Genomic DNA, 24,506 nt, shown 5'->3' on the forward strand with positions numbered 1-24,506 from the left:
GTGCAGAAGGGTGATTCATATATGTGACTATCACTGCTGAAAAAGCTCTGCTGAATGTTTGCTTCCAAAGATGATTGTTGGGTCATTTTCCCCTTTTTACCTAGCAGGAATCCTGGGGTGGCCTTAAAAATATCTGGAAGTCTGTGGTGTGGTAGAAGAGTCCTTTCCACTGTGTTCATTGCTGACATCTAGACTACCAAACACTTGAAGTTTTTGGCAGCTCTGTGAGCATGAAAGACAAACTCCATATCCCAGGCAGTGAGATAGAAAGACCGTGAATTTTAGGTCTGACAGCCCAGGTTTAAAATCCCAGCTAGGTCAATTATTTGCTCTCTGGATTTAGAGGATCACTTCACCTATCTCTTAAACAGGGGTAATATTACCTGACTCACAGAATAGGTAAAGAACTCAGTGATGTAAAGTGGCACATAAAAAGTGCTAAAAAATAGTAGCACTACTAGTGATAATTTCCTATTCCTCCAAGACCATTTACAAAGGCAGGCAGCTTTATTAAGGCCTTGAGGTAGAAAGGGAGAAAGAATCACAAGCTGTTAAAATTATCTGGTGAGGAGAATCAAATTTAAATAGAGTTATCTTGTTGTTCTTAGGTCCTTTTCTGAAGAGCAGAAACCTGAATTCTGGCTGAGTTGTCTAAGTAGTGTGTTCTTTCTCCAGGGTTATTCCCAGGCCCAGAGCCGGCTGTGGTTTTAGGGCAGTAGGTTCTCAGCAGGCCTGCTTTTCCAGTGTGACTTCAGCCTTTTCTGAGAGTGAGTGCTCCCAGTGGCCTTGCTGACGTGGGCCTGTGTTACGTGTACTGGCAGTGGCTGTGTTCACTGCAAGCACATGAAAGCATTCTCATTCTCCAGGCTGGGTGTGACTCTGATTGAGAACACAGAACCAGTTTGCACAGTAAACAAAGAGTCACTATGGGCTCAGAGACTCCTTAGCAAGCTTAGCGATGCCCCAGTTAGTTAGAACATTATATTTATTTTTTTTTAATACCTCTAGGTCTAATATCATTTATTGCTTTGTGAATGTTATATATTTGCTAAGGAAGTCCAATCAAACCAAAGTGTTCATTGCTATCCCTTGATGTCAGGCATAGTATATGTAATTTTTTTCAAAAGATTTCTCTTTCTTTCAGCTTAATGTTCTCCATTCAGAGCTTGCTAAACAGTTGGCAGACACAATGGTTCTACCTATTATACAATTTCGGGAAAAGGATCTCACAGGTAAAGTAACTGAGTTCCTTGCCAGTTACCGTCAAAATATTGTTTAACTCATTTAATAATTATTTTTTCCACATTAATTTCTTGAAACCTATGACTCATTGAGGAATGTCTTTCTCTGAGTAAACTTTCCTTGAATCCCTGCTATGTTCCTGGCTCACCTCAAAGAAGTCATAAACTAATAAGACAGACTCTGAAATAAATAATTGTAATATGTGATGAGAGCAGTAGGACAAAGATGTTATTATAAGGAATAGAAACTGCACACAGAAAGGAGTGATAACCCTTTTATGGGATAAGGTGCCAGGGAAGGCTTCTTGGAGAAGTTAATTAATCTCAGTGGGGTGTTTTTATTTGTTTTGTTTTTATCATATATCCTCTCCAGCATTTGTTGTTTCCTGTTTGTTTGTTGGCAGCCATTCTTAGATCAGTGTGAGATGATATCTCGTGGTTTTGATTTGCATTTCCCTAATAGCTGGTGAAGATGAACATTTTTTCATGTGTTTTTTAGCCATTTGTATTTCCTCTACAGAAAAATGCCTTTTTCATATCTTTTGCCCATTTTCTAATTTGGCTGTTTGTACTATTGTTGTTGAGTTGTAGGATTTCTTTATATAAGCAAGATATCAGTCTCTTATCAGATATATGGTTTCCAAATATTTTCTCCCATTGAGTTGGCTGCCTCTTCACCTTTTTGACAAAGTCTTTTGAGGCACAGAAGCTTTTTTTTTTTAAGCAATTTTATTGAACTATATTCACATACCATACAATCATCCAAAGTGTACAACAGTTGTTCACAGATCATTCATATAGTGCATTCATCACCACAATCAATTTTTGAACATTTTTTATTACTCCCAAAGTAAAAATAAGAATAAAAGTAAAAAAAGAACACCCAAAATATCCCATACCCCTCTTCCCCCACTATTGCTTATTTTCTTTTTGTCCACATTTTTCTGCTTATTTGCCATACACTGGTAAAGAGAGTGTGAGCCACAAGGTTTTTACAATCACATGGTCACACCAAATAAGCTATATAGTTAAACAATCATCCTTAAGAATCAAGGATACTGGATTGCAGGTCAACAGTTTCAGGTATTCCTTCAAGCTATTCTAATAACAAAAACTAAAATTGGATATCTATATAGTGCATAAGTGTTACTTCCAGAATGTCTCTAGACTCCATTTGAAATCTCTTAGCCAGTGAAACTTTATTTTGTTTCATTTCTTTTCCCCCTTTTGGTCCAGAAGGCTTTCTCAATGCTATGAAGCCAGGTCCAGGCTCATCCCTGGGAGTCATGTCCCACATACTGAGGAGGGCAGTGAGTGTATCTGCTGAGTTGGCTTAGAGAGAGATGCCACATCTGAGCAACAAAAGAGGTTCTCTGGGGGTGACTCTCAGGCACAATTATAAGTAGGCTTTGCCTCTCCTTTGCAATAACAGGCTTCATAAGGGCAAGCCTCAAGATTGAGGGCTTGGCCTACTAAACTGGTAGTCCCAGAGCTTCAAGAATATCAGGAATTCCCCAGCTGGGGAAATTTAATATTTCCACATTTTTCCCCTGTCCCTCACGGGACTTTGCAAATACTTTTTTTTCTCTGCCCAAATTACCCTGGGATATATTGGGGCTTCACACTAACTTGTACAAACCAACCAAGTCTCACTCCCTATTCAAGGTTCCATGTAATTATGGTGTTTGATTAAACTGACCATACAAATTGAAGTATATAGTGTGCTACAGAAAATATAGATTTTGTACCAAATAAACATCTCTTCCTTTGGTCCCACACAGAAGCCAAAGTTTTAAAACACAATGAATATCATCCTCTTCCCTTTAGTCTGATCTACCTCAGCCTCAACCAAGTTCATTTCGTTCATATCTCCAATCAAAGTCTGATCTCTGTTTTAGCATCTTTAACAGTTGCTGCATGGGGCAGTGCTGACACTCACTGCTGCTGAACTCTGGCTTCGAGTCCCAGGCGCCACACAGACACCTGAAGATCCAGGGACCAACCAGGTCACACACAGACAGCTCAGCATCTCAGAATTTAGAAATAACTGTTACAATTCATGAATAGATGTGACTGCTGTAAGAGCTTACAATCACAGAACCTTTACATAAGCCTTCCCTTGTGTTCCAGTTTGCTAATGCTGCCATTATGCAAAATACGCGAAATGGATTGGCTTTTATAAAGGGGATTTATTTAGTTTTAAATTTATAGTTCTAAGGCCATAAAAGTGTCCAAAGTAAGGCACCAGTGAGGGGGTACCTTCACAGAGAAAGGCCAATGGTGTCTGGAAAACCTCTGTTAGCTGGGAAGGCACATGGTTGGCCCGGGTTGTGTTCCAGCTCCTCTCTCAGCTCTTTTTTTTTCCTTACCGATAGTCTTCATTTCTACACTCTTTTCCGAACCTCTCTCTCCTGTCTTTTCCTATCTGCTTTTAGTGTTGCCTTTACTATTTCTTTTAGAGCAGGTCTCTTGTTCATAAATTCTCTCAGTGTCTGTTTGTTTGAAAATATTTTAAACTCTCCCCACATTTTTGAAGAACAGTTTTGCCTGAAATAGAATTCTTGGTTGGCAGTTTTTCTCTTTAAGTATCTTAAATCTATTACACCACTGCCTTCTCGCCTCCATGGTGTCTACTAAGAAATCCGCACATAGTCTTATTGAGCTTCCCTTGTATGTGATGGATTGTTCTTCTCTTGCTGCTTTCAGAATTCTGTCTTTGACATTTACTAATGTGATTATTAAGTGTCTTGGAGTAGGTCTATTCGGTTCTATGCAGTTTGGGGTATGCTGCACTTCTTGGATCTGAAATTTTGTGTCCTTCATAAGAGATGGGGAATTTTCAGTGATTATTTCCTCCATTATTGTTTCTTCCCCCTTTGCCTTCTCTTTGCCTTTGGGACACCCATGGCACATATATTCATGTGCTTCATGTTGTCATTCAGTTCCCTGAGACCCTGTTCATGTTTGTCCATTCTTTTCCCTATCTGTTCTTCTGTTTGTAGGATTTCAGATGTCCTGTCCTCCAGTTCTGCCTCTTCACATCTGCCATTGTATTTCTCCTTTGTGTTTTTCATCTCTTCTGTTGTGCTTTTCATTCCCATAAGTTCTCTCATTTTTTTTTTCAAGCTTATGAATTCTTTATGGTCATCCAGTGTCTTCTATATATCCTTTATCTCTTGTGCTACATTTCCCTTCAACTCATTGATTTGATTTAGATGATTTGTTTGAAAATCTTTAATTAGTTGTTTTAACTCTTGTATCTCATTTGAAGTATAGGCTCATTCCTTTGATCTATATTTTCATTTTTCCTAATGTGACTCATATTTTTTGTTGTCTAGGCATCTGATTCCCTTGATTACCCCAGTCATATTTTCCCAGATGAGACGCGCCCTGGTTTCGGAGGAGGGTGTAATCAGTATCAGATTTTCCTGAGGATGAGACCCAGTAGGTTGTCAGACTTTCCTGTGAGGCTCTAGACTCTGTGCTTTTCCTCTCCTGCCCAGCAGGTGGCGCTTGTCAGCCTGCAGCTCCCCACTGGTGTAAAGAGGTGTAGTGCCTTTCATTCTCAGTGGACTGTGTCCCAACCAGGGACTGAGGGTGTCAGAAGCCAAGCTTAAACTGTTTCTGTTTTTTTTCTCCTAGGCCCTTGGGTCTGAATTCTCTGAGGGAGGGCAGCCACTTGAGCTGGGCCCTGCCCCCCTTTTCTTAGGGAAGATAGGCCATTTATGGAATTATCTACTTCACTTGACTTCTTCCTTTGTCTCGCTGACTCTCTTAACTCCAGCTTTGCTTAGGTCAAAGCTGACAACTGAAAATGCATGAGGTGTTTCTAATGAGCCACCTAGAATGAGAGAAAAAGAAAGGAAAAAGAAAGAAATCCCCTTTGCAGAGTCAGTCCCGAGCCCCCAGTTTCACCAATCAGAGTTGGTACCTGGTTCTAGGTGCCTCTTTTGTTGGGGCACAGCCCTTTTCTAGTATTCTGAGCTCAGCTGTCTCTAAGAAGCCTCTGTTTTTGTTAATTTATTATTTTTTCCATCAGTCCTGCCTCCTCTCTGCAGGGAGAGACCTCAGGGTTCCTTTCCTGCTTGCTCCAGGTTTATCTGCAATCATAGCTTGTATTCAGTAGTCAGAATTGTTAATTAAAACTGTAGCTGGAGCTTGGTTAAGTTACCTTCCCTTACACCTAGTAGACTGCTTCTTTTTCCCACAGGGCAATGTCCCAACTGAGCCTGCTGTGCCAGTGGGAGAGGGGCACCAGCTCCGCAGTTTGGGGAGCTTTACTTACAGTTCTATGCTGCGGACTTAGCCATTCCACCCATTCTGGACTGGTGTACGATGTGTGTCCAGTCGCAGATGTCCCCCAACAGTTGTTTCAGACTATTTACTGGTTGTTCCTGGCTATTTACTAGTTGCTCTAGAGGACTAACTTTTCTTTTTTTTTTTTTTATCTTGGACTTTAAGCCATCTTTGTGAATGATGGGTGTAGCACCTATATGAGGTAATAGCTATTGCCATTGGCTTGTTGTGCATACACTGATGGCTCCCTTAAAAAAAAAAAAATAAAAACAGGCATCCCATATTCTTTGTCAGTGATGACTTAAATAAGTAACACTAAAATCACAACAACAAGAAATTTTTAGGTCTGGGTATAGTCAGGGCATTCTGAGGAAAGATGAATTAAAATACTCAGCAGAACCAGAGCCTAAGTTTATACTCTCAATCTCCACAAAAAGTCTCTGGCCCCATGCGCTCCAGCCCCATCCTAAAGCCTTCCAGCCCCATCCTAAAGCCTTCTCCTTTACAGATCACTCTCGGAGAGGAAGGGCTACGTGGGCAGTTTGGGTGGAAGGCTCCAGAGCTCCAAGGTCATTGAATGTGGCTGCAGCTGAAGCCACAAGCCCCAGTGAGACGGGGGATTCCCAGACAGCAGGCCAGGGCCCTATGAGAGCAGAGAGGGGTGCTTGATGAGCCTTTCCCCTTCACGCATACTCTATTTTCGTTGGAGCTCTGGTTGGCATGTTTTATTTTTCTTTGCTCAAAGTTGTTCCCTTTTCTCTTATTCAGAAGTAAGCACTTTAAAGGATCTCTTTGGACTCGCCAGTAATGGTAGGCCTCTTTTCCCTTCTTGATGCTGTGCGTGGGTTTAGTGTGGGGGATGGTGGGGTGGGGGTAGAAGTTATAGTATGTGTGTGAGAAGAGGAGCTGAATGAAAATTCTTACTTTTTAACCCATCTGGATGCTGAAATGTCTCTTTATTTTCAGAGCATGACATCTCAATGGCAAAATATAGCAGGCTTCCAAAAAAAAAAGAGAATGAAAAGGTAAGAGTATCTTCCATGTTATTTTTCACTTCACTTCCTTCAGCTCCTTTTGTCTTCCTGTTGTGAATCTGTGACATTGAGTGTCTTGATGATTTTTTTTCTATCCATTGACTTTTAATTATTTATTCGGAATCTATGTGTCTCTATTCTAGCTCTCCAGACTGATTTATTAGACATAGAGTTGGAACCACTGTAAAATTATGATCACACAATGATTTTTAACTTATGCTGGGTTCTTCATATGATTGACTCCTACACTACACTCAGATCAGATGAACTCCTTGCCCTCCATGTTGACTCTGATTCTTTGAACTGTACTTACTGGTTTTTCTGTTCCTATAAATAATATTCAATATTTTCATGCATGTAATTTTTTCTTCTGTTACATGATTTCCTTGGGCTAAATTATTTTCTTGGAGTACAGTCTTAAAAGTGAACCAAATGTTTTTGACTTTCAATGCATACTGCCATGTTGTTTTATTAAAAGATTGTAATATTTTGTTGTGCCACCAGCAGAAAGTGTGGGCTTCACTTCAGTGCAGCCTCACAAGCAATGAAATGTTATTACTTTGTTGCAGTTTAATTTGGATTTTTTGAAATTGAGATGGGACCTTCTCTGTGTTTTGTTTTATTTGTCATGGAAATAGCTATAATGAATAAACAAACATGTTTCAAAGTTCCATGCTCTTACAGAATTGTCTTATACCTTAGATGACTCAAAATTTTTCCTTTTCCTTTTTAATCAGGTGAAGGCTGAAGTTGTAAAAGAGGTGGCAGTCGCACGGCGGAAACAGCACCTTTCATCTCTTCAGTATTACTGTGCCCTCAATGCACTGCAGTATAGAAAGCGGGTGGCCATGATGGAGCCCATGATGGGTTTTGCCCACGGACAGGTAGGGGAGGCCCTTTACCTGAGAGTTGAGAACTAAGTCAGGTGTGGAGGCAGCATGGCATTCTACTGAGATACCATTTAGGAGAAACCAAAGTGTCATCACAGGAAGAAACACATGAATGACCTCCCTGGAATGTCCTGAGATTCAGCACTTGGAGGCTTCCAGTTGGGCTGGATCATCTTTAGCTGGGCTTGTTAGGTCGTAAGTTCAGGAAATGACGGCCTTGATCCCAACCCTTCCTGGGGCAGAGCCTGCATGGCCCTTTATGTGTGCTAAATGAAAGGCCATCCTGGCCCAGTTTTCTTAGGAGAAGCTAACTGCTCAGGTTGGTAAACCTAGGCTTATACCCAGGGTTCTGCCCATTTTTTTTTTGACTCTTACCCCATTTCATGGTCTACTGAATATTTGTCTTGAGAGATGGTCCAGTTGAATTATGGGGATTTAACCATTATAGTACTAGTGTAGTGGGGACAAAAGTGTATAAGAATGTGAGGGTAACAGCACCACCACCTCACTTTCTATTCCTGTCCTGAATTAGCTCTGCTTCTGTTCACTTTGAAACTTCACTTTGACATATGAGAAATGCACCCCAGAATCTTCTTTTAGTTGATGGGCTAAGAAAAGAAAGGAATGTGAAAAAGCAAAATGTTCATGAAAAGAATCACCAACTCTTTTTGTTTTAATCTCCAACTTTTAAAAAAGCTTCCACATGTAAGCATCTATTACTTCTATAATACGTTTTTAAAATATATTTTTTTATATTTCATATATATCATTATTTCAGAAAAACACAAACACATCATTTTCATTCAGGGAGACGAGGAACAAGAGAGCTTCTTTAAAAATCCAAGCTCAATTGTCCATCTTCTTAATATGGTTGTTACATTGTTCTTTTTATCCCCCCCCCCCGGTCCTGCCCTCAAGCAGCTTGCAGTTGAATTTTTTTTTTTGATTCATTTTATTGAGATATATTCACATACCATGCAGTCATACAAAACAAAGTGTACATTCAATTGTTCACAGTACCATTACATAGTTGTGCATTCATCACCAAAATCAATCCTTGACACCTTCATTACTACAACACAAAAATAAGAAGAATAAAAATTAAAGTGAAAAGGAGCAATTAAAATAAGAAAGAACACTTGGTGCCTTTGTTTGTTTGTTTGTTTTCCTTCCCCCATTTCTCTACTCATCCATCCATAAACTAGACAAAGGGGAGTGTGGTCCATATGGCTTTCCCAATCACATTGTCACCCCTCATAAGCTACATTTTTATACAGTCGTCTTCAAGATTCATGGGTTCTGGGTTGTAGTTTGATAGTTTCAGGTACTTACTGCTAGCTACTCCAATTCACTAGAACCTAAAAAGGGTTGTCTATATTGTGCGAAAGAGTGCCCACCAGAGTGACCTCTCGGCTCCTTTTGGAATCTGTCTGCCACTGTAGTTTATTTCCTTTCACATCCCCCTTTTGGTCAAGAAGATGTTCTCCTTCCCATGATGCCGGGTCTAGATTCCTCCCCGGGAGACATAGTCCACGTTGCCAGGGAGATATACTCCCCTGGGTGTCTGATCCCACGTAGTGGGGAGGGCAGTGATTTCACCTGCCAAGTTGGCTTAGCTAGAGAGAGGGCCACATCTGAGCAGGTTGTTACATTGTTGAGTGGTCAGGACACTAAAGTCAGCTTATGCTTTCAGAGGTAAAATTTAAATAGGAAAATGTAATCTTTCTGAGTCATTTGAGTGAAACTGGGTTAAAGCAAGGAAAACTAAAACCTCGTACTGTCCAGTTGTGGGCTTTAGTCCTCAGCAAATCCTTGAGAACCATCCAGCTTCCTCTTAACAAGCATTTTTCCAAGTTTATGCTCACTTACTCTCTGTGGTTCTCACTTTCTCCTTAGTTAAGTATTGCACCTCTGCCTTGGTGGATTTTCTAGCTTTGTTGGAGAATACCAGTCTTCCCCTTGTTCTTTTCAGTTAACACCTCCTGACATGTCCGTTCTCCCTGGACTGACAGTCCTTGCCTTCAGAGCCTGTAAACCCTACTCAGGTAGAGGGCCTGGGTTCAGGGAGGTTGGCCCCAGAACTGTAGGCAGAGCCAGAGTCCTGGACTTAGAGTCTCAGAAAGATGAATAGTTCTAGTCCGGATCCATCACTGCTTGGGGTGCTTGGTTGCTTACAGAAGGGTCCCATGAGGCCAGGAGGATGGGTTTGACAGCAGTTGGTTTCACTCTGCTTTGTAGCCAAGGACTACACCACTTTTCCCAGCCTGGACTTCTCAAGTGAATGTCACTGGTCACAAGGGGAAAGAGGCTGTGGGTGTGGTGGTTAGGAAAACAGAACAGAGCACACTGACTCTGATTACTTTGCAAGATACATGACCAAATAGTCTGTTACCCTACAGATTTTTAAAATCCTAATGAAAACTGTAGCTAATTTGTTGTCTAACACCATGAGTCTTTTAGATGATTCAGAATGCACTCTCCTGTCTGATCAACCCTTTTAAATCAATGTTTATTGAGCATCCCATATTGTTAGCTAATAGTTTTATGGGCCATTGTACTTTCTGCTGTTCATTGAGGCCCATTTGGCCTTTAGATGATGTTCCAATGAATCAGGCTTTTCAGACCCACCCACCTTGGTGGAGGTGAGTTGCCTCCACTTCTGCCTTCTTTGCCCTTGTTAAACAGGTTTTCAATTAAATCATGATTCAGTCCTCATGCCTATGAACAAACCAGAGTTTCATAATCTGTGCATAGGTTTATGAGAACACAAAAATGAAATCTATGATATTCACAGGATAAGTACTGTGTCACATAGCTGTGGAAGCCAGTATCTTATCCTTTCCTTCCATTCATCCATTCATCAGATGTTCTTTCAGGAATTGTGTGGGCCCTACCCTAAAGAGGTTACAAATTGTGAAGGAATTAAGACATGGCCTTACAGCATAAATCCCAAAGGTGTTCAGGGAGGGGGCAAAGGGGGGAGCCACCATGATGTTGTGCATTTAGCAATGCAAAATGTCCATTTAACGGTTTTGATACGTAACATTTCTGGGATTCAAAACAGCATTTACAATGTCAACTCTGTATGAGTCAAAGATCATGAGGCCATAACATCTCCTTGCATGTATTACCTTGCATTAGGGTAATTAGAATCATCAAGTGTTTTTATACTGTGAAAACTGAGGACGCTGGTATATAGCTTCCCCAGGGGAACAGAAGGAAGGATGTCACCTACTGAGTTCCTCGGAGTGCGGTAGATTTCTGCACCCACAACCCAGGGCAAGGTTGACTTCCAAGTCAGTCAATGAGCTGGGGTTTCATGCAAGAGAATATTCATGTCCAAGCTGAGTGTTTTCTCTTTTTATGACTTAGATTTATTGTCACCTCTGAACAATCAGGCATGTAACATGGAGCAGTTAGTTCAGGCCCAATATTTAGATTTTTTTAAAGTGATGACCACAAGAAGAAATAGAAACGTGAGCTTTTGAGGATGGAATGGTTGCAGATGTCAGTAATGAACAGAAATATCCTTCTTCCTCTTTCTCTTGTACCCCTGCCCTCCAAGGTCTGTCAGGGAACCCACACTTTGTAAGAAGTAAATATGTAGGAGTCACAGGAAATAAGGGATTCCTTCTGTTAGTGCCCAAAAAGTTAGTAGCTGCTGTTTGTTTTCAAATTGTATAATTCTCAGGGCTCCTAGGTGCCATGCTCCTCCCCTGGACACGTAAAGGATCACAGAATGTTGGAGATCAGGAGGGACCTCGCCTGTCCTGAGCACCCACATAGTACCAGGGCCCTGCTGTGTTCCTTACATATTTGCTGTCAGGGTTAGAAGAGGCTTTTAAGGGCCTTTAACTAATCCAGATTTCTTCTGCAGTATCGGCCACATCACCATCCTTCCAGCCTGTGTTCAGGGGTGCATGTGGTTGGCAAATGGCCCAGCTGGATGGTCAGCTATTTCTTCAAGAACCTCATTTCTCTTTTTGAGAGTTTCTTTTTGAGGCCATGCCTAAGTCTGTTGTTTGTCGTACACTGATTTAGCTCCTGGAGATAAAAAGTTGAATAAGACCTAATCCTTGCCCTCAAGAAACTTACCATCTGAAATTCACACAAGTAAAAAGCTGATGAAAATAATATCAAAAACAATTATCTGCTATAATAATTAACTGAAGAACTTATTATGTACCATCCACTTACTCTGTTCCTGATGTTTATAGCCATTCAGCAAGATAGCTGGGTATCGATGTCCCTGTTTTACAAACACACCGGGGATGTCCGGAGCAGCTGTCAGCTGGTAAGGTGGAGGCTCTGGTCGAGGTGCGACAGTGCAGTGGGTGGGGAGAAGCCAGTCAGCCAGTGTCAGCCACCTCATGCCTTCAGCCTCACATGTGAGGGATTCATTGGGCACCTTTTCCTAGATGATTTTCAGAATATCATAATTATATCTTTCAGATTAACTTTTTTAAGAAGGGAGCAGAGATGTTTTCCAAAAATATGGACCAGTTTTTGTCCTCTGTTGGCGACATGGTTCAAAGGTAAGGCTGTACTCTGGTTTGGATCTTCTGTGTCTTTTGCTGTCCTACTAAACCAGCCTCTCTGGGAGGCAGGGAGGGTGCGGGCTGCAGAGGGTCCCAGCGAGCCCCTGTGCACTCCATGAACTCTGAGAAGCAGCATCCTCACCTAAGCCACTGCTGTTTGTGACTATTTTTAGTACACCGTTCAGCAGCTCCTGACCTGTGCAGAGCCCAGAGTCCTATCCATTACATTAAAAGACTAAATTAAGGTTAAAATGTCAGCAGGGCTATTTCCCCCACTAAGTTCACATTTGTATTGTTAGAGTCTCCTCTTGTTAATATTCAAGTTTCACATGTTACAAGCATTTGAGTCCAAGTTTTTGCCATGGGTTTAGAAGAGCGCTTTGCTTTTTTTTCTCTGAAAGCTAATGGAAATAGCAGCCAGAAGTGCTATACCTTCCAAGAAACTGTCACATTAATTTATAACAGAAAAGTGAGGCTTTAGGCCTTTTTTTTACATTAATTTAACAAACTGCAGTTTGGCCTTGTAAATACTTGTATTTGAAAAAATATATTACTGGCTTCAGACGGTCGTCTCCATACTCGGCGGATGCTGTGGCTTCTCTCACCCCCTGGCCTCCTGTCAGCTTCCACATGGGAGTGTGTGGAGAATTGCAGGTACCTGCAGCATCAAGCTGAGTTCATTAAGAGCTCGGACACCTGATTACTTGGGTACTGCTCATGATTTCTGGAGTACAGAAATGTGTCTCTCTGTATACATACTTGTAAATAAAGCATGGAAGTAGGAGTATAGAATTTGATTTCATGCAGAAAAAAAATGAAGAGAAAGTGCCTGTGTTCTCAGGTATGTTGCATTTTAAAATACCTTATGAAGGGCAAGCTGTGGGATTTATCTAGGCAGAAGTCTACCTAAAATGTTCTGAAAATAAAGACTAAATCCTAAGAAAAACTAGTGTTCAGCGTTCATACAAACATGAGGGGAGAGGTATAGTTTGTGAAATCACATAATCCTTCCTGAAAGTCGCTGGGCTGTTTTTTTTCTTGATAGCTGGGACCAGGTTAGATTTATGATTATGTTAGAAGCTATTTTTGAAACCTGATTTCAGTTTCCTGCCTTTTAGTTTGGTTGTTTAGCCCCCAGGAATGTTAGGAGAAAGTAAGATAAGAGTCAGTAAGTTGTCCCTTTCTAGCAGTATTTCTCTCAGTGTTTATGGAGAACCATCCAAGACTCAGATATTTTTCCTGTACTAGTTTTTTTAATTGATATATGGTGGGACCTTTGTCCCCATGTTTCTGGGGTGCCGGAGTGCACTCTGCAGATCCTAGGGCCTGTGTCTTCCCTCCTCATCAGCATCTCCATGAGCCACTGTTAGGCCATCACAGGGCTGGACCAGCCATCCTGACAGGACCTGACCCAAGCGGTAGAGGCAGAGCCTACACACTGGCTACATGGCCCTCACCCCATGCGCCAGGGTTAGTTCTGAGTCAGTCACCCCTCAGCCACTTGACAAAGGCATATTTAGTTACAAGGGTAACAGACCATAGGCAAAGTTCTCAAACTGAACCTTGAAGCAGTTTAACTTTCTGGTTCCAATAGGGGGCATTCAGTTTAGGAATTCTAATTTTCCTATCACTTAAGTTTTATTCTGGTGAGTACATAAATACTGCCATGCTTCTCCAAACTGGGACATGGTTTGGCTGCCACATTACGTGCATTATCAGCCTGCCGAGAGAGGCTGCGGTACAGCATCCAGAGGTGGTACCATGGCTTTGAAGTCCTTTCCCTGTGAGATGGGTGCCCCAGACACTCTCCTGTACTCAAAGTATGAGAGAGTACAAAACCAGCCCTAATCCAAACAGGATGGCATTGTTTCAGACCGCTCCATAGAGCTGTGGTCCATCACATCACAGAGATACATTTCCACCTTCTTGGATTTCTTTCTTCTACATTTCTTAGATTCTTGTGCCCTCCTGTTTTGTTTTGTTTTGCTTGTTTGCTTTTTTAAATTAAATGAAACATGCTTTTTAAAATTATTTAATCTTACAAGACAACCAGTTGAAAGCAGACACTTCTCTGTCCTGTTGCTTACTTCCTGGGAGCTTTGGGATTAGTTCAGAGTTTTTGAACTTGGGGTCTCTGTGGGGTGGAGGAGGGTCAGGTGGGACAGTTACTATAAACTCCCTAAAATTGTATTCAAAATGTCATCTTGATATACATGAGTGTTTTTCTGGGGAGATTATTATCTTTTATCAGATTTTCATCAAAGAAGTTTGTCGCCCACAAAAGGCTAAGAACCTAAGTGGTTTTGCCTGCCTTTGGCTTCCTCCTTCCACCTCCTGTACTGCTCAGTTTTTATTCTCATTTAATTTTCTGGGCTTTAGCAATGATAAGCAGGTTAAACTAATGAGATTTGTTTTCCAGCCTGCCTATCCTAAGGTCACCAGTGGTAATCCCCAGTCATCCCACTCAAATGTCAGAGAAGCCAACATTAACTTTGATTGCTTGCATTGAGCTGGATTAAACAAGATACAGTCAGCACACATTGTGAAGCTCCAAGAGGAAATTATAGAATGTACAACCCCAGACTCTTAACTGCAGAACCCTTTTGAGAGTAAATCTTTGGAAACACTGGACTAGCTGGCCCTCAAGATTCCTTCTGAACTTAATATTTGGAATTCTGTCTTGCTACCTTTTCAGTGCAGAAGTGGAACATCCCCTCTAAAGTTTACTTTCACAGTTAGAGTGGCCATATTGCATTCAGGATTTCATAACCAAGACTGTCACCACTGGGTGGGGTATCCTATTGAGACCTCACCTTTGGGGAAAAGGGCAATTGCTTATTTCAAGCTAAAGCTTCCACGTTTTCCACACCTCAGCACACATTCACATGAAATCCAGGGACTAATGTACCAGAGCCTAAATCTAGGCCTGCCAAGCCCTCGACCCCTTGTGCAGTACTATGGGCAGCCCTGGAGCAGGCAGCCCGAGCAATCTTGGGGCAGTTTTTTCGTTATTCTAAAAGGCAAAGCATTGCCCTTGGCTTTGTTGCACCTCAGTACCACTTCCTGGTCATTTTCCTACCTCCCGTGGCTATCTCCAACACCTCTGCCTAAACCAAGAGGTGGGCAGTGATGACTGCTGTTTCATTCTCTCCTTTATAGCCCTCTCACAAGCTGCCTGCACATGTGGTCTCAGAGGATGGGCCCATCAGAGCTTTTACCTAAAATTTGTATTAACAGTTCTGAGCATGGCTACCACTTCGCAAAGAAATTATTTAGCTGGGTTCAGGCATAGCCCAGTGGTATTCTTTATGGTCTATTTTAAAACAACAGCATGAGTCCCTGTAATCTGCAGCCTTTGGAGCCAAAGTTCAATGGTGGAGAGTTGTGGCCATGTAGGAGGCTGGTAGCTCCATTTATAAGCAGAGCAGCAGTGCTGGGTTTGCCAGGGATGAGTGACTGACCTAACACCTTCTGTCTTAAGCATTCAGGTGGAAATGGAAGCCGAAGTGGAAAAGATGCAGGTTTCCCAGCAAGAATTCCTTTCTGTTGATGAATCGGTTTACACTCCAGACTTTGATGTGGCTGCACCGCAGATCAACAGGAACCTTATCCAGAAGGCTGGTTACCTTAATCTTAGAAAGTGAGAATGGCATTACCTGTTTCTTCTGGAGTCTCTTTTTCCTAACTGGTGGCTAAAAAACAATCTCTTAAGTGCCCATTAAAGCCTGAAGGAGGGGTTGGATGAGATGGGGAAGAACTCTACCACACCATTCTCCCCCCAGGCATAGGAAGCCTTGGGACCCAGATCCCAAACTGCACTAAGAGGTGGAGTATGTGAGTAAATACCCCATGCCATGGACTCCAGGGCACTTCAGGCCACCCCTGTCCCTGGTCGTCATGGCCATTTGTAAATAGACCACTCTTAACTGTTGTTATCCTGGACACTGAGTGTCACTATACCCCTGTCCCCTGCCCCCATGCCAGCTGGTCCAGGTGTGAGCAGTGCACTAGAGACCTCCCTCTGAAGCACGAGTCTGAGCACTAGAAAGCTTTTAGATTCATTTAGTCATATAGATTGGCTCACATATTTAACACTCATGTTTTGAAATGCCCATTTTGAATTAAAGGAGTGATATGTAATTGCTTTTCAGAGCAGACAGAAGTGTCATGGTGTGGTGATAAAGAGCACTGACTTTGGTATCAGACACCCTGGCTAGGCTAGGCCTTGATTTCTTTATCTGTAAAATGGAGGTAATAATTGCACCTATCTCATAAAGTTGTTACAAGGATTAAATAAGTTAATTCCCAGCAGGTTGTGAGCACTCGCATCATAGCTCTTGCTATATTTTGGATATTGTTGTAACTGTTGGGGCAGGAAGCCCAGTGCTTTTTGCACATAATTGCTACTTAGTAAATATTGAATCAAGTAAGTGTATTTGATATCTCCCCAGTGCAGGATATATGAAGAGGAATTGCCAGCTGTTTTCTTGCTAGGGTGGAGCCCCTAAGAGGTCTATAAACTTGTTGAGAATGCATGTTCAGTGTTCCCCTTTTGTTCTGTGAGGATAGAAAGTTTCTGGTGTTATTTGCCAGGAACTGGGTTTTCCTCCTATAAGCAGCCCACAAAATAGGAATAACCTCCCGCTGCAGCAAAACCCAGTCTTGTGTGGGCCTCCAGGATTCTGGGTGTATGCTGTGGGCCGAGGCAACCCTTACGTCTCTACCTAGATTTAGCTTTTCATTTCCTCCTAAAGGGGATGGACTGATTCTAGTTGCAGATAATTGGGTTTAGAAGTGAGTGTGGCTGCAATAGCAGTAGGCATAGCCTGCCCATAGATCTGGAGTTGGCGCTGGGACTGGTGTCTCCCATATGAGCAGAGCCTGCAGTCTCCTAGATCCCTCTAGCAAAATTGTACCACTTCTGCTACTCTTCCCTTGAATTATTTTCAAAGAAGTTTTCCTTTAATAAAAGAAACTCATATTTCTAAAATGCTATTACCCACAAGGAGGCAGCAAGACTTTGAGGTACCTCTCTTGCTTCCTGGTACTAATGGGTTTTTCCAAAACAATGCTTACAGTAAAACAGGACTGGTCACCACAACCTGGGAGAGACTTTACTTCTTCACCCAAGGCGGAAATCTCATGTGTCAGCCCAGGGGAGCAGTAGCAGGAGGTTTGATCCAGGATCTGGACAACTGCTCAGTGATGGCGGTGGATTGTGAAGACCGACGATACTGCTTCCAGATCACCACTCCAAATGGAAAATCGTATGTCTCACGGGTTTTATTTGGGAGGAGATCAAGTGTGGTAACTCCACCCCCGCCAAGGGCTTCCTTAGCTCATTCCTGCGTGCCAGCCCTTCATGGGAGAGGCCCGTTTCGGGTATTATTGACCTTTCAGGAGGATGGCTTTACGTTCTCTTTAAGCAAGCATGTGTGACCCATATGGGAGTCAACCTGCCTTGTTAAGGAGCCCCAGTGAGGATTTGTCTGTGGCTTTGGAGAAGACATGACCTGTGTGTGTAAGAAAGTGATAAAAATAGTTGTCAGCATAGATTCCCAGAGAGAGAAAGGCTCTGGCAACTCCTATCCTTTTCCTAAACAAGCATTTGTATTTGTATTATGGGGCCAGGATGAGGATAATACATAAGGATAACCTGCCTGAGGAGCCAATTTTTCCAGCTGAAACAGAAGATGTGGGCAGTTCCTTCAGGTGCAGCAGTCTCATTTGTTCCCATGCTGTTCCCACGTACCCCCTTGCACTTAAGAGGTCCTGAAGAGGTCATGCATTAAAAAATGGCAACCTTGAAGTTACTCACAGTGGATCCCCTCTTACCTAGAGCAGTGGTTTTCAAACTGAGCTCCAAAGAGTTCAGAGTCCCATGGAATTTCTTCAGGATTTCCCAGCTTGGAGGTAGAGTGGCCCTGTTCTCCAGTCAGAATTGTTCTACTTGTATATGCTTTCTGTATTCAGGTACTTAGTAAGATTTTATTTGATCAATAGAGTGTTTGGGGTAAGGTGGGGAAGCAGTTTTGGGATGGTCGTGAATGTCTCCCAGATTGGCAGAGCAGTTTCAGACATTATTCTTCCTCCCTCGTTGATGAGAAGTGACCTAGGAATGAAGATGCCTGTATTCTAGTCATGGTCCCATGCAGTTACTCAACTCCCCTGGGCCTCCGTTTCCTCAGATACAAAACAGGGATAAGATCTATGTTCCCTACCTCCTTTAGATGGTATGAGGAAGGCCATCACAAAGGTAAGGCAGTATATTTATATCATAGTTCCTGGCCTTCCATGTGTAGATTCTTCACTTCCTGAAAAGGAGTGGAGCAGCTGTCAGGTCCTGGTGTGGCTGGAGTCCTGGTTGCCCTGAATAATCTAAGAGTGGGTCAACAAGATTGATCCTCACTATAGAATCATAGACTAGGGCTAGAAAATCTCAAGAGTCCAACCTCCTCAGTTTATAGATGAGAAAGCTGATGCCCAGTGAAAGGAAGTGTTCATCCAAGATCATATAGTGAATTAGTGGCAGAGCCAAGGCTGGAGCTCCATTTTCTTTCCTTCCTATTATTCTGCCCTTCTGGCCTTCCCTTCCATACCCCAGCTGAGTTCAGTTTATGTAGAAGAATCCTCAGTCATTTAAATAAGATTACTTACTTAAATGTATTTTATTTCAGGGGAATAATCCTCCAGGCAGAGAGCAGAAAGGAAAATGAAGAGGTAAAGATTCTGTTTGTTTCACTTCTTTCCTAGTATAGTGAGTGACTTGGGGATTCAGTGTATTTTTTTTTTTTTTTAATGTCCTCTATAGTGGATATGTGCAATAAACAACATCTCCAGACAGATCTACCTGACTGACAACCCAGAGGTAATTAACAGCCTGCATCTCAGCCCTTTTCTTGATATGAAAGGTAAGTGTCCACCTCCTGGGACTAAGTGTGTCCTTCTGTGACTTTTAGGCAGTTGCAATCAAGTTGAATCAGACGGCTCTTGAAGCAGTGACTCCTATCACAAGTTTTGGAAAAAAACAAGAAAGCGTGTGCCCCAGGTAACTAAAGGACTAAGGTAAACTAGCTTTTGTGTTGCCCCAACTGTATATTAGGTATTTGGCTTACTGAATCCTCACAAACCTTCCCAGAGGTTTTGTTGAGCCCTGTTGTACAGAACCAGTAATCATGACTAGGGAAGGCTTTTTGCCCATGTTCACACCACAGAAGAGTGGAAGAGCCAGGGTGCAAACCTGTCAGATTCAGCATCTGTGTCCTTTCCACTGGACCGTGCTGCTGCACTCTGAGCAAACAGAACTTATATTGGGGATCCTGCTACTCTGGATTTTGTATCAACGTCAACAAAGTTATGTAACAAAAAAATTTTTTTAAAGAAGGAACAAAATCACCTTTTATGTGTCTATTACTGCCCAGGCATTATCTGTACATACTGATTTTTTCATATATGTACTTATATTGTATTTTCATATATTTATACATTTTTTATACTTGTTGCTTTTAATAACTACACACTATTCCATCTTTTATTATTATCAGCCTACTGATTATTTGGGTTATCTTTCCTTCCTTTGTTTGCTATTATCATCTGCACTACAGTGATCATTTTCATGCGTACAGCTTTTCTTGTTTGAATACTGCTTTAGGATATAGTTCACTTTTTGTCTTTAAGAGAGTTTACATTTGGTTAAATAGTAGAGACCTATATTATTTGTCATGCTTATAAAAAGTAATTAAAAGTATGACTATATTTGATGTTCATCTTTTAGTGGCAGAGTAGGAAGAACCCCATTAAGTGTTTTACAGATATTACCTAATGACTCCAGAAGAAGTCATTAGAAAGCTAAGAGTGGTTAAGTAACTTCCCAAGGTCTCACTGCTATGCAGTGTGGAAGCAGTGATCCCACACCTAGCACTGGGTAAATGAGAAGGAATAGGAGAAGATAAGGCCAGAAAATAGATTTGAGTCCAACTGTGACAGACTGAAGTGCCATGCTTGGGAGTTAAAGGCAGTGAAGAAGAATTGAAGGTTTTGAGAAAAGGTGTGACATCATCAGAATCAGGTTTAGAAAGACTGCTCTGCAGCACCACATAGGATAGACTGGATGGGGCAGGTAAAAAGACCCATAGGATGTTTTGGTAGTAGTAGCTGTAAAATAGAACATGAGAACTGGAACAAATGTTATAAAAATGGGAAAGAGGCAACAAGTCTGAGAAACATTTCAGTACTGTAATTTAAATATTTAACAGTTTACACAAGTAGCATGCTTATTAAGTGCAATTACCAGGAATGCACCATACAAATGGAAATGGAAAATAAAGATGCAGCCAATGGGGGTTAATCTTCTAGTCTTCTCCTGGGTGAATGTGTTTATCTTCTTGTTTGTAAAGCTACAGGAATGTTAGTTGGTCCCCGTGGAGAATACACCAAGTTGGAGTTAGGAGACCTGGTTTTGAGTACTAGCTCTGCCTTGAATAGAGCTGTATATTCTTGAATAAGTCACTCAACTCTCTGAGCCCTTGTTTCCCTCAACATTGGGAAATAAGGAGATGGGTAACTGGATGATCTTCAAGGCCTCATCTAAGTCTAATATGCCATCATTCTAGGGAGCTAATATATAGTTTAATTGGTGTTACTAATCAGAAGATGTGACTGGTTTTCTACAAAGATGTAATTTGTAGCTCAGATTTGGTTACAATCATTCAATTCCTAATTTTTGTCCCTAAATTTAGATGAATTACATTCTAGAATAAGTATATCATACATTTAGGAAGGACCCCACAGAAGGAATACAGAAGAATCCCTGAAAAAAAGATTCTAGCCAGCCAGCTTAACCCAAGAGATCGGAAGGGTGACAAAAGTGGATGCCAGAACCCCAGAGCTGCAAAGGGAGAGGGGTTCTATCTCTCAGGATCAAGTGTTAAAAAAAAAATATTTTGATGACAGTAGGGAAAGAAGCAAAGAAAGTGTGCTCTTGGGAACAAACTGCCATTTACTTTTAAGCAATATGTGTGCCCTTTCCTCATTCTATAGTTATTACATATCCCATATTCATTTGTTTATCCAGCCATTCAACAAATGTTTGTTTAGCATCCACTTCCTGCCGGGCACTGGGCTAGGTCATGGATCCTGCCGTCATGAAACTTGGACTAGTGGGAGAAGAGAGGCAAAAAGTAAGCAAATAGTTAAAATGGAGAAAAGAGCTATGATGCTCATGTTGAGGGTGCTATGAGAGAAAATAAAGAGGAGCCATGTACACCCTATCTGTGGAGATAATATTTAAACAGAGAAAAGATGAGAAGTACCCACTCTTGTAAACAGCCAGAGGTAGTGCATTCCAGATAGGATTATGGGTCTGTAATGGGAAAAAAAGAGTTTAGTGCACTTGAACTGAAAGGAGGCCAGTATAATCTGCAGTGGTAGGCAAAGGGAGCTCATGACCCAAGATGAGGTTGGAGAGGCAGGCAGGGACAGATCATGGGATGTGTGTAACACAGTGTGTGTGTGTATGAGAGAGAGAGATGATCCACTTTACATTTTCCACAGTCAACTCTGGCTGCTATGGAGAAAACACTAGAGCTGAGCAAGCAGTATATCCAGTGAGGAAGGTGTAGCGGAAGTCCAGATGAAGATGATGGTGTTCAGGCCAGGATCATGGCAGAGGAGGTGAAAAGTCATAGATTTGGGACTTCTCTGTAAGCATAGATAAGCAGAAATAACTAAAACCTGTATGGCTTGAGATATGTGAGATGGTGGAACAGAAGGAAAGGGGCAGATCAAAGGATGACTGCAGTCTAGGCTGAGCACCTGTACAGACAGTGGATTGTTTAAAGAGATGAAGAAGAGTTGGTAGTGGGAATCAAAAGCTCAGTTTGGACATGTTAAGCAGAGAGGCCTGTGATACATCCCATTGAAATGTCAAGTGGTCAATGGGTGATAAAAGTCGAGTGCAAAGAAAATGCCTAGCCTGGATAAGCATAGGGAACTCATCAGCTCTAAAATGGAAATAGAAGAAATCATCTAGAGAGAGTGTGTAGAGGGAGAAGAAGTGACACCTATAGTAGAATCCTAAAGAACTCCAGCACTGGAGTAGAGTGGAAAAAAAAAATCAGGAAAAGGAAGAGAAAAACCTGTAAAATGTGGTGCCAGCAGAAATCAAGAAAGAAGAGTTTCAAGGAGACGTCAGTTATAATAGATGCTTTACATCATGTCATTCCTCTGTTCAAAGAGCACTGAGTGGTTCCCTGTACCAAGTTCAGACACACCTGATGGCATCGAGGTCCTCTGTATCCTGGTCCCACCCTATCTTGATTGTGTTATCTCCCCTTCCTCAGAGATCCTCAGAGAAGCCAGAGTCTTGGACTCACTTGCTCCTTTTAAAGCTTCTGCTCATACCATCCTCCAGTGCTTACCACTTATAAAATTATACCCCTTTCTTAAAGACTATAGAATCAAATAGCAGATGTGATTCTCCCATTTTGGATTGCTGAGGCAGTTTGATTTCGTGAGAAAACACTGTACTAGCCATGAGGAGACCTTAGTTCTTCACCTGGCTGAGCACCTTTCAAATTAACTCAGTTTCTCTAGAGGTCTCAGTTTACTTTTTGTTAAGAATGGAGTTTAAATGGTCTCTAAGGTTTCTTCTTGCAGTGACTGTCTACAAGCCTAAGTATTGTGTTTCTATCCATATTCCATTCAATATGATCATTTGTCATACGATCAAACTGCTGTTATAAGGAGTTCCATACAATATATCCAGTTATTGGCATGCTTAAGAAATATGAAAATACTTACATGCAAAACATCATATGAACAAAAAGACATTGAGAACCTTCTTTGTGCCAAACAAAGTAAGAATCAAAATACTTTAACATTCTTTGTCCCTCAAAGGAGTTTATACTCTAGCTGTGAGGAAAAGATAAAAGTGGAAAACTACAGTGCTCTGACATGGCAAGAGAGGAAATATGGTGGGACATGACTGCTATACAGATGGTTCGCTCTTTTTATGCACCATGATCTCAGTACTAGTCTGTGTGGGTACGGTGCTAAGCTCAGGAAGCACACACAGATACAAGACTGTCCCTGTGACTTACTGAGAGATTCCAGTGGAGTTCAGGGAAAGAAGAGAAGTTGAGACTAGGCTGAAGTATGAGAGAGTGCTGGGTGTGCAGCAGAGTTGAGATGGAGATAAAAATGAAGAAAGGTATATGGTGTGTTTGGGGAACCAACGTAGCTCTAGTGGAGTGGAGGAGGGAGAGGGAGGCTCTAAAAGGAAACTAGAGCTAGGCTGTGGTAGAATGCCAGGTCAAAATATTTTATTTATTCAGCAAACGCCTGTGAGCCCCTACTATCTGCCAAGTAATAAATATGACTTAGCCATAGCTTCTGCCTTCAAAAAAACCTCTCTCTCATAAGGAGAAAGATAAAAAACAGAATATTATTGTATAATGTAATAAGTGCTATATCAATGCAGAATGCTGTGCAGCAGACATTAACTATAGGTAGTGGGGATATCTGAAAGCTTTTAACCAAGGACACAAGGACATAAATGAAGTTTAAGGAAGATTTATTTGTAGAATAGATTCAGAGATTGGTTGAAATCCTATCCTTTTTATTTGTATGCATAAAAATCACACGAATATTAAAATTTATACATCTCATTGTAAGGGCATTAGGTTAAGAGATTTGTTAAAATAAGATTTTTTTTTCATCTTATTTTACATTCTAGCCAGAACCTGAAAATTTCAGAGACAGAAAATGATAATGTTGTCTCCAAAGCAGCAGCTGCCAGTATTCCTGAATCTGAACTGATTGCACCTGGAACACCTATTCAATTTGATATTGTACTTCCTGCTACAGAATTCCTGGATCAGAACAGAGGGAGCAGGTATGGGCTAAGGGAGGTTATCTCTGGGAGAAGTGAACGTAAATTTGACTTCTCTCATGTCCTTACCCATCCCCATTGCCATTCTGACTTACATTGAAGTGTTAAGTTATTTCAGCTTAAGCTGTCATGACTGACTCTGACTATCCCACTAGGCGTATCAATCCTTTTGGTGAAACCGAGGATGAAACATTTCCAGAAGCAGAAGGTAAGTGACTAGTTTGGTGTTCTTATTCTTTCCCCTATACAAAATGACAGGACTATTCAAATAATAATGAAATCTTGTTGTAAAGAGCTATGATGTGGAATATGAATTGAAATTGTGACCCACAGATTTGTTATTCTCTGAAAACTCTTCAGGACACAGTCAGTGAAGGCAGGTAAATTGAGGGGAAGTTGACTTTCTATAGCTGTTTCACCATTAGCCATACTCACAACTGTTTTTTAGCCCCTGCATAGAAATGTTGACAGATTCTAAATCTGGTATCACATTCCTACAAAAGCAAATTCAGAGGATAAAATGGTCACATTAAAATGCAGTCTTGGTGAGTCATGAAATATTATGTTTCATTTTAGAAAACCAAGAGCACAAACAACTCATTTTTGAATTTGAAGAT

The 24,506-nt window shown here is 41.5% G+C and overlaps 1 protein-coding gene across 3 annotated transcripts in view; it reads left to right on the top strand.

The window, feature by feature from the left end:
- The window catches only part of APPL2 (adaptor protein, phosphotyrosine interacting with PH domain and leucine zipper 2), a 69,035-nt gene that overhangs the window by 34,152 nt on the left and 10,377 nt on the right, over window positions 1–24,506 (top strand). For all 3 annotated transcript variants that reach the window (XM_037847852.1, XM_037847853.1, XM_037847854.1), the window contains 12 exons: window positions 1,145–1,232; window positions 6,306–6,347; window positions 6,504–6,562; window positions 7,309–7,455; window positions 11,914–11,996; window positions 15,481–15,639; window positions 17,078–17,266; window positions 18,677–18,719; window positions 18,811–18,867; window positions 18,959–19,047; window positions 23,734–23,892; window positions 24,045–24,097. In XM_037847852.1, coding sequence (XP_037703780.1) covers window positions 1,145–1,232; window positions 6,306–6,347; window positions 6,504–6,562; window positions 7,309–7,455; window positions 11,914–11,996; window positions 15,481–15,639; window positions 17,078–17,266; window positions 18,677–18,719; window positions 18,811–18,867; window positions 18,959–19,047; window positions 23,734–23,892; window positions 24,045–24,097 — 1,168 coding nt within the window. The remainder of the gene's footprint in view (window positions 1–1,144; window positions 1,233–6,305; window positions 6,348–6,503; window positions 6,563–7,308; window positions 7,456–11,913; window positions 11,997–15,480; window positions 15,640–17,077; window positions 17,267–18,676; window positions 18,720–18,810; window positions 18,868–18,958; window positions 19,048–23,733; window positions 23,893–24,044; window positions 24,098–24,506) is intronic.

This window comes from Choloepus didactylus, chromosome 8 (genome assembly GCF_015220235.1).
Source record: "Choloepus didactylus isolate mChoDid1 chromosome 8, mChoDid1.pri, whole genome shotgun sequence".
Taxonomy (NCBI): domain Eukaryota; kingdom Metazoa; phylum Chordata; class Mammalia; order Pilosa; family Megalonychidae; genus Choloepus; species Choloepus didactylus.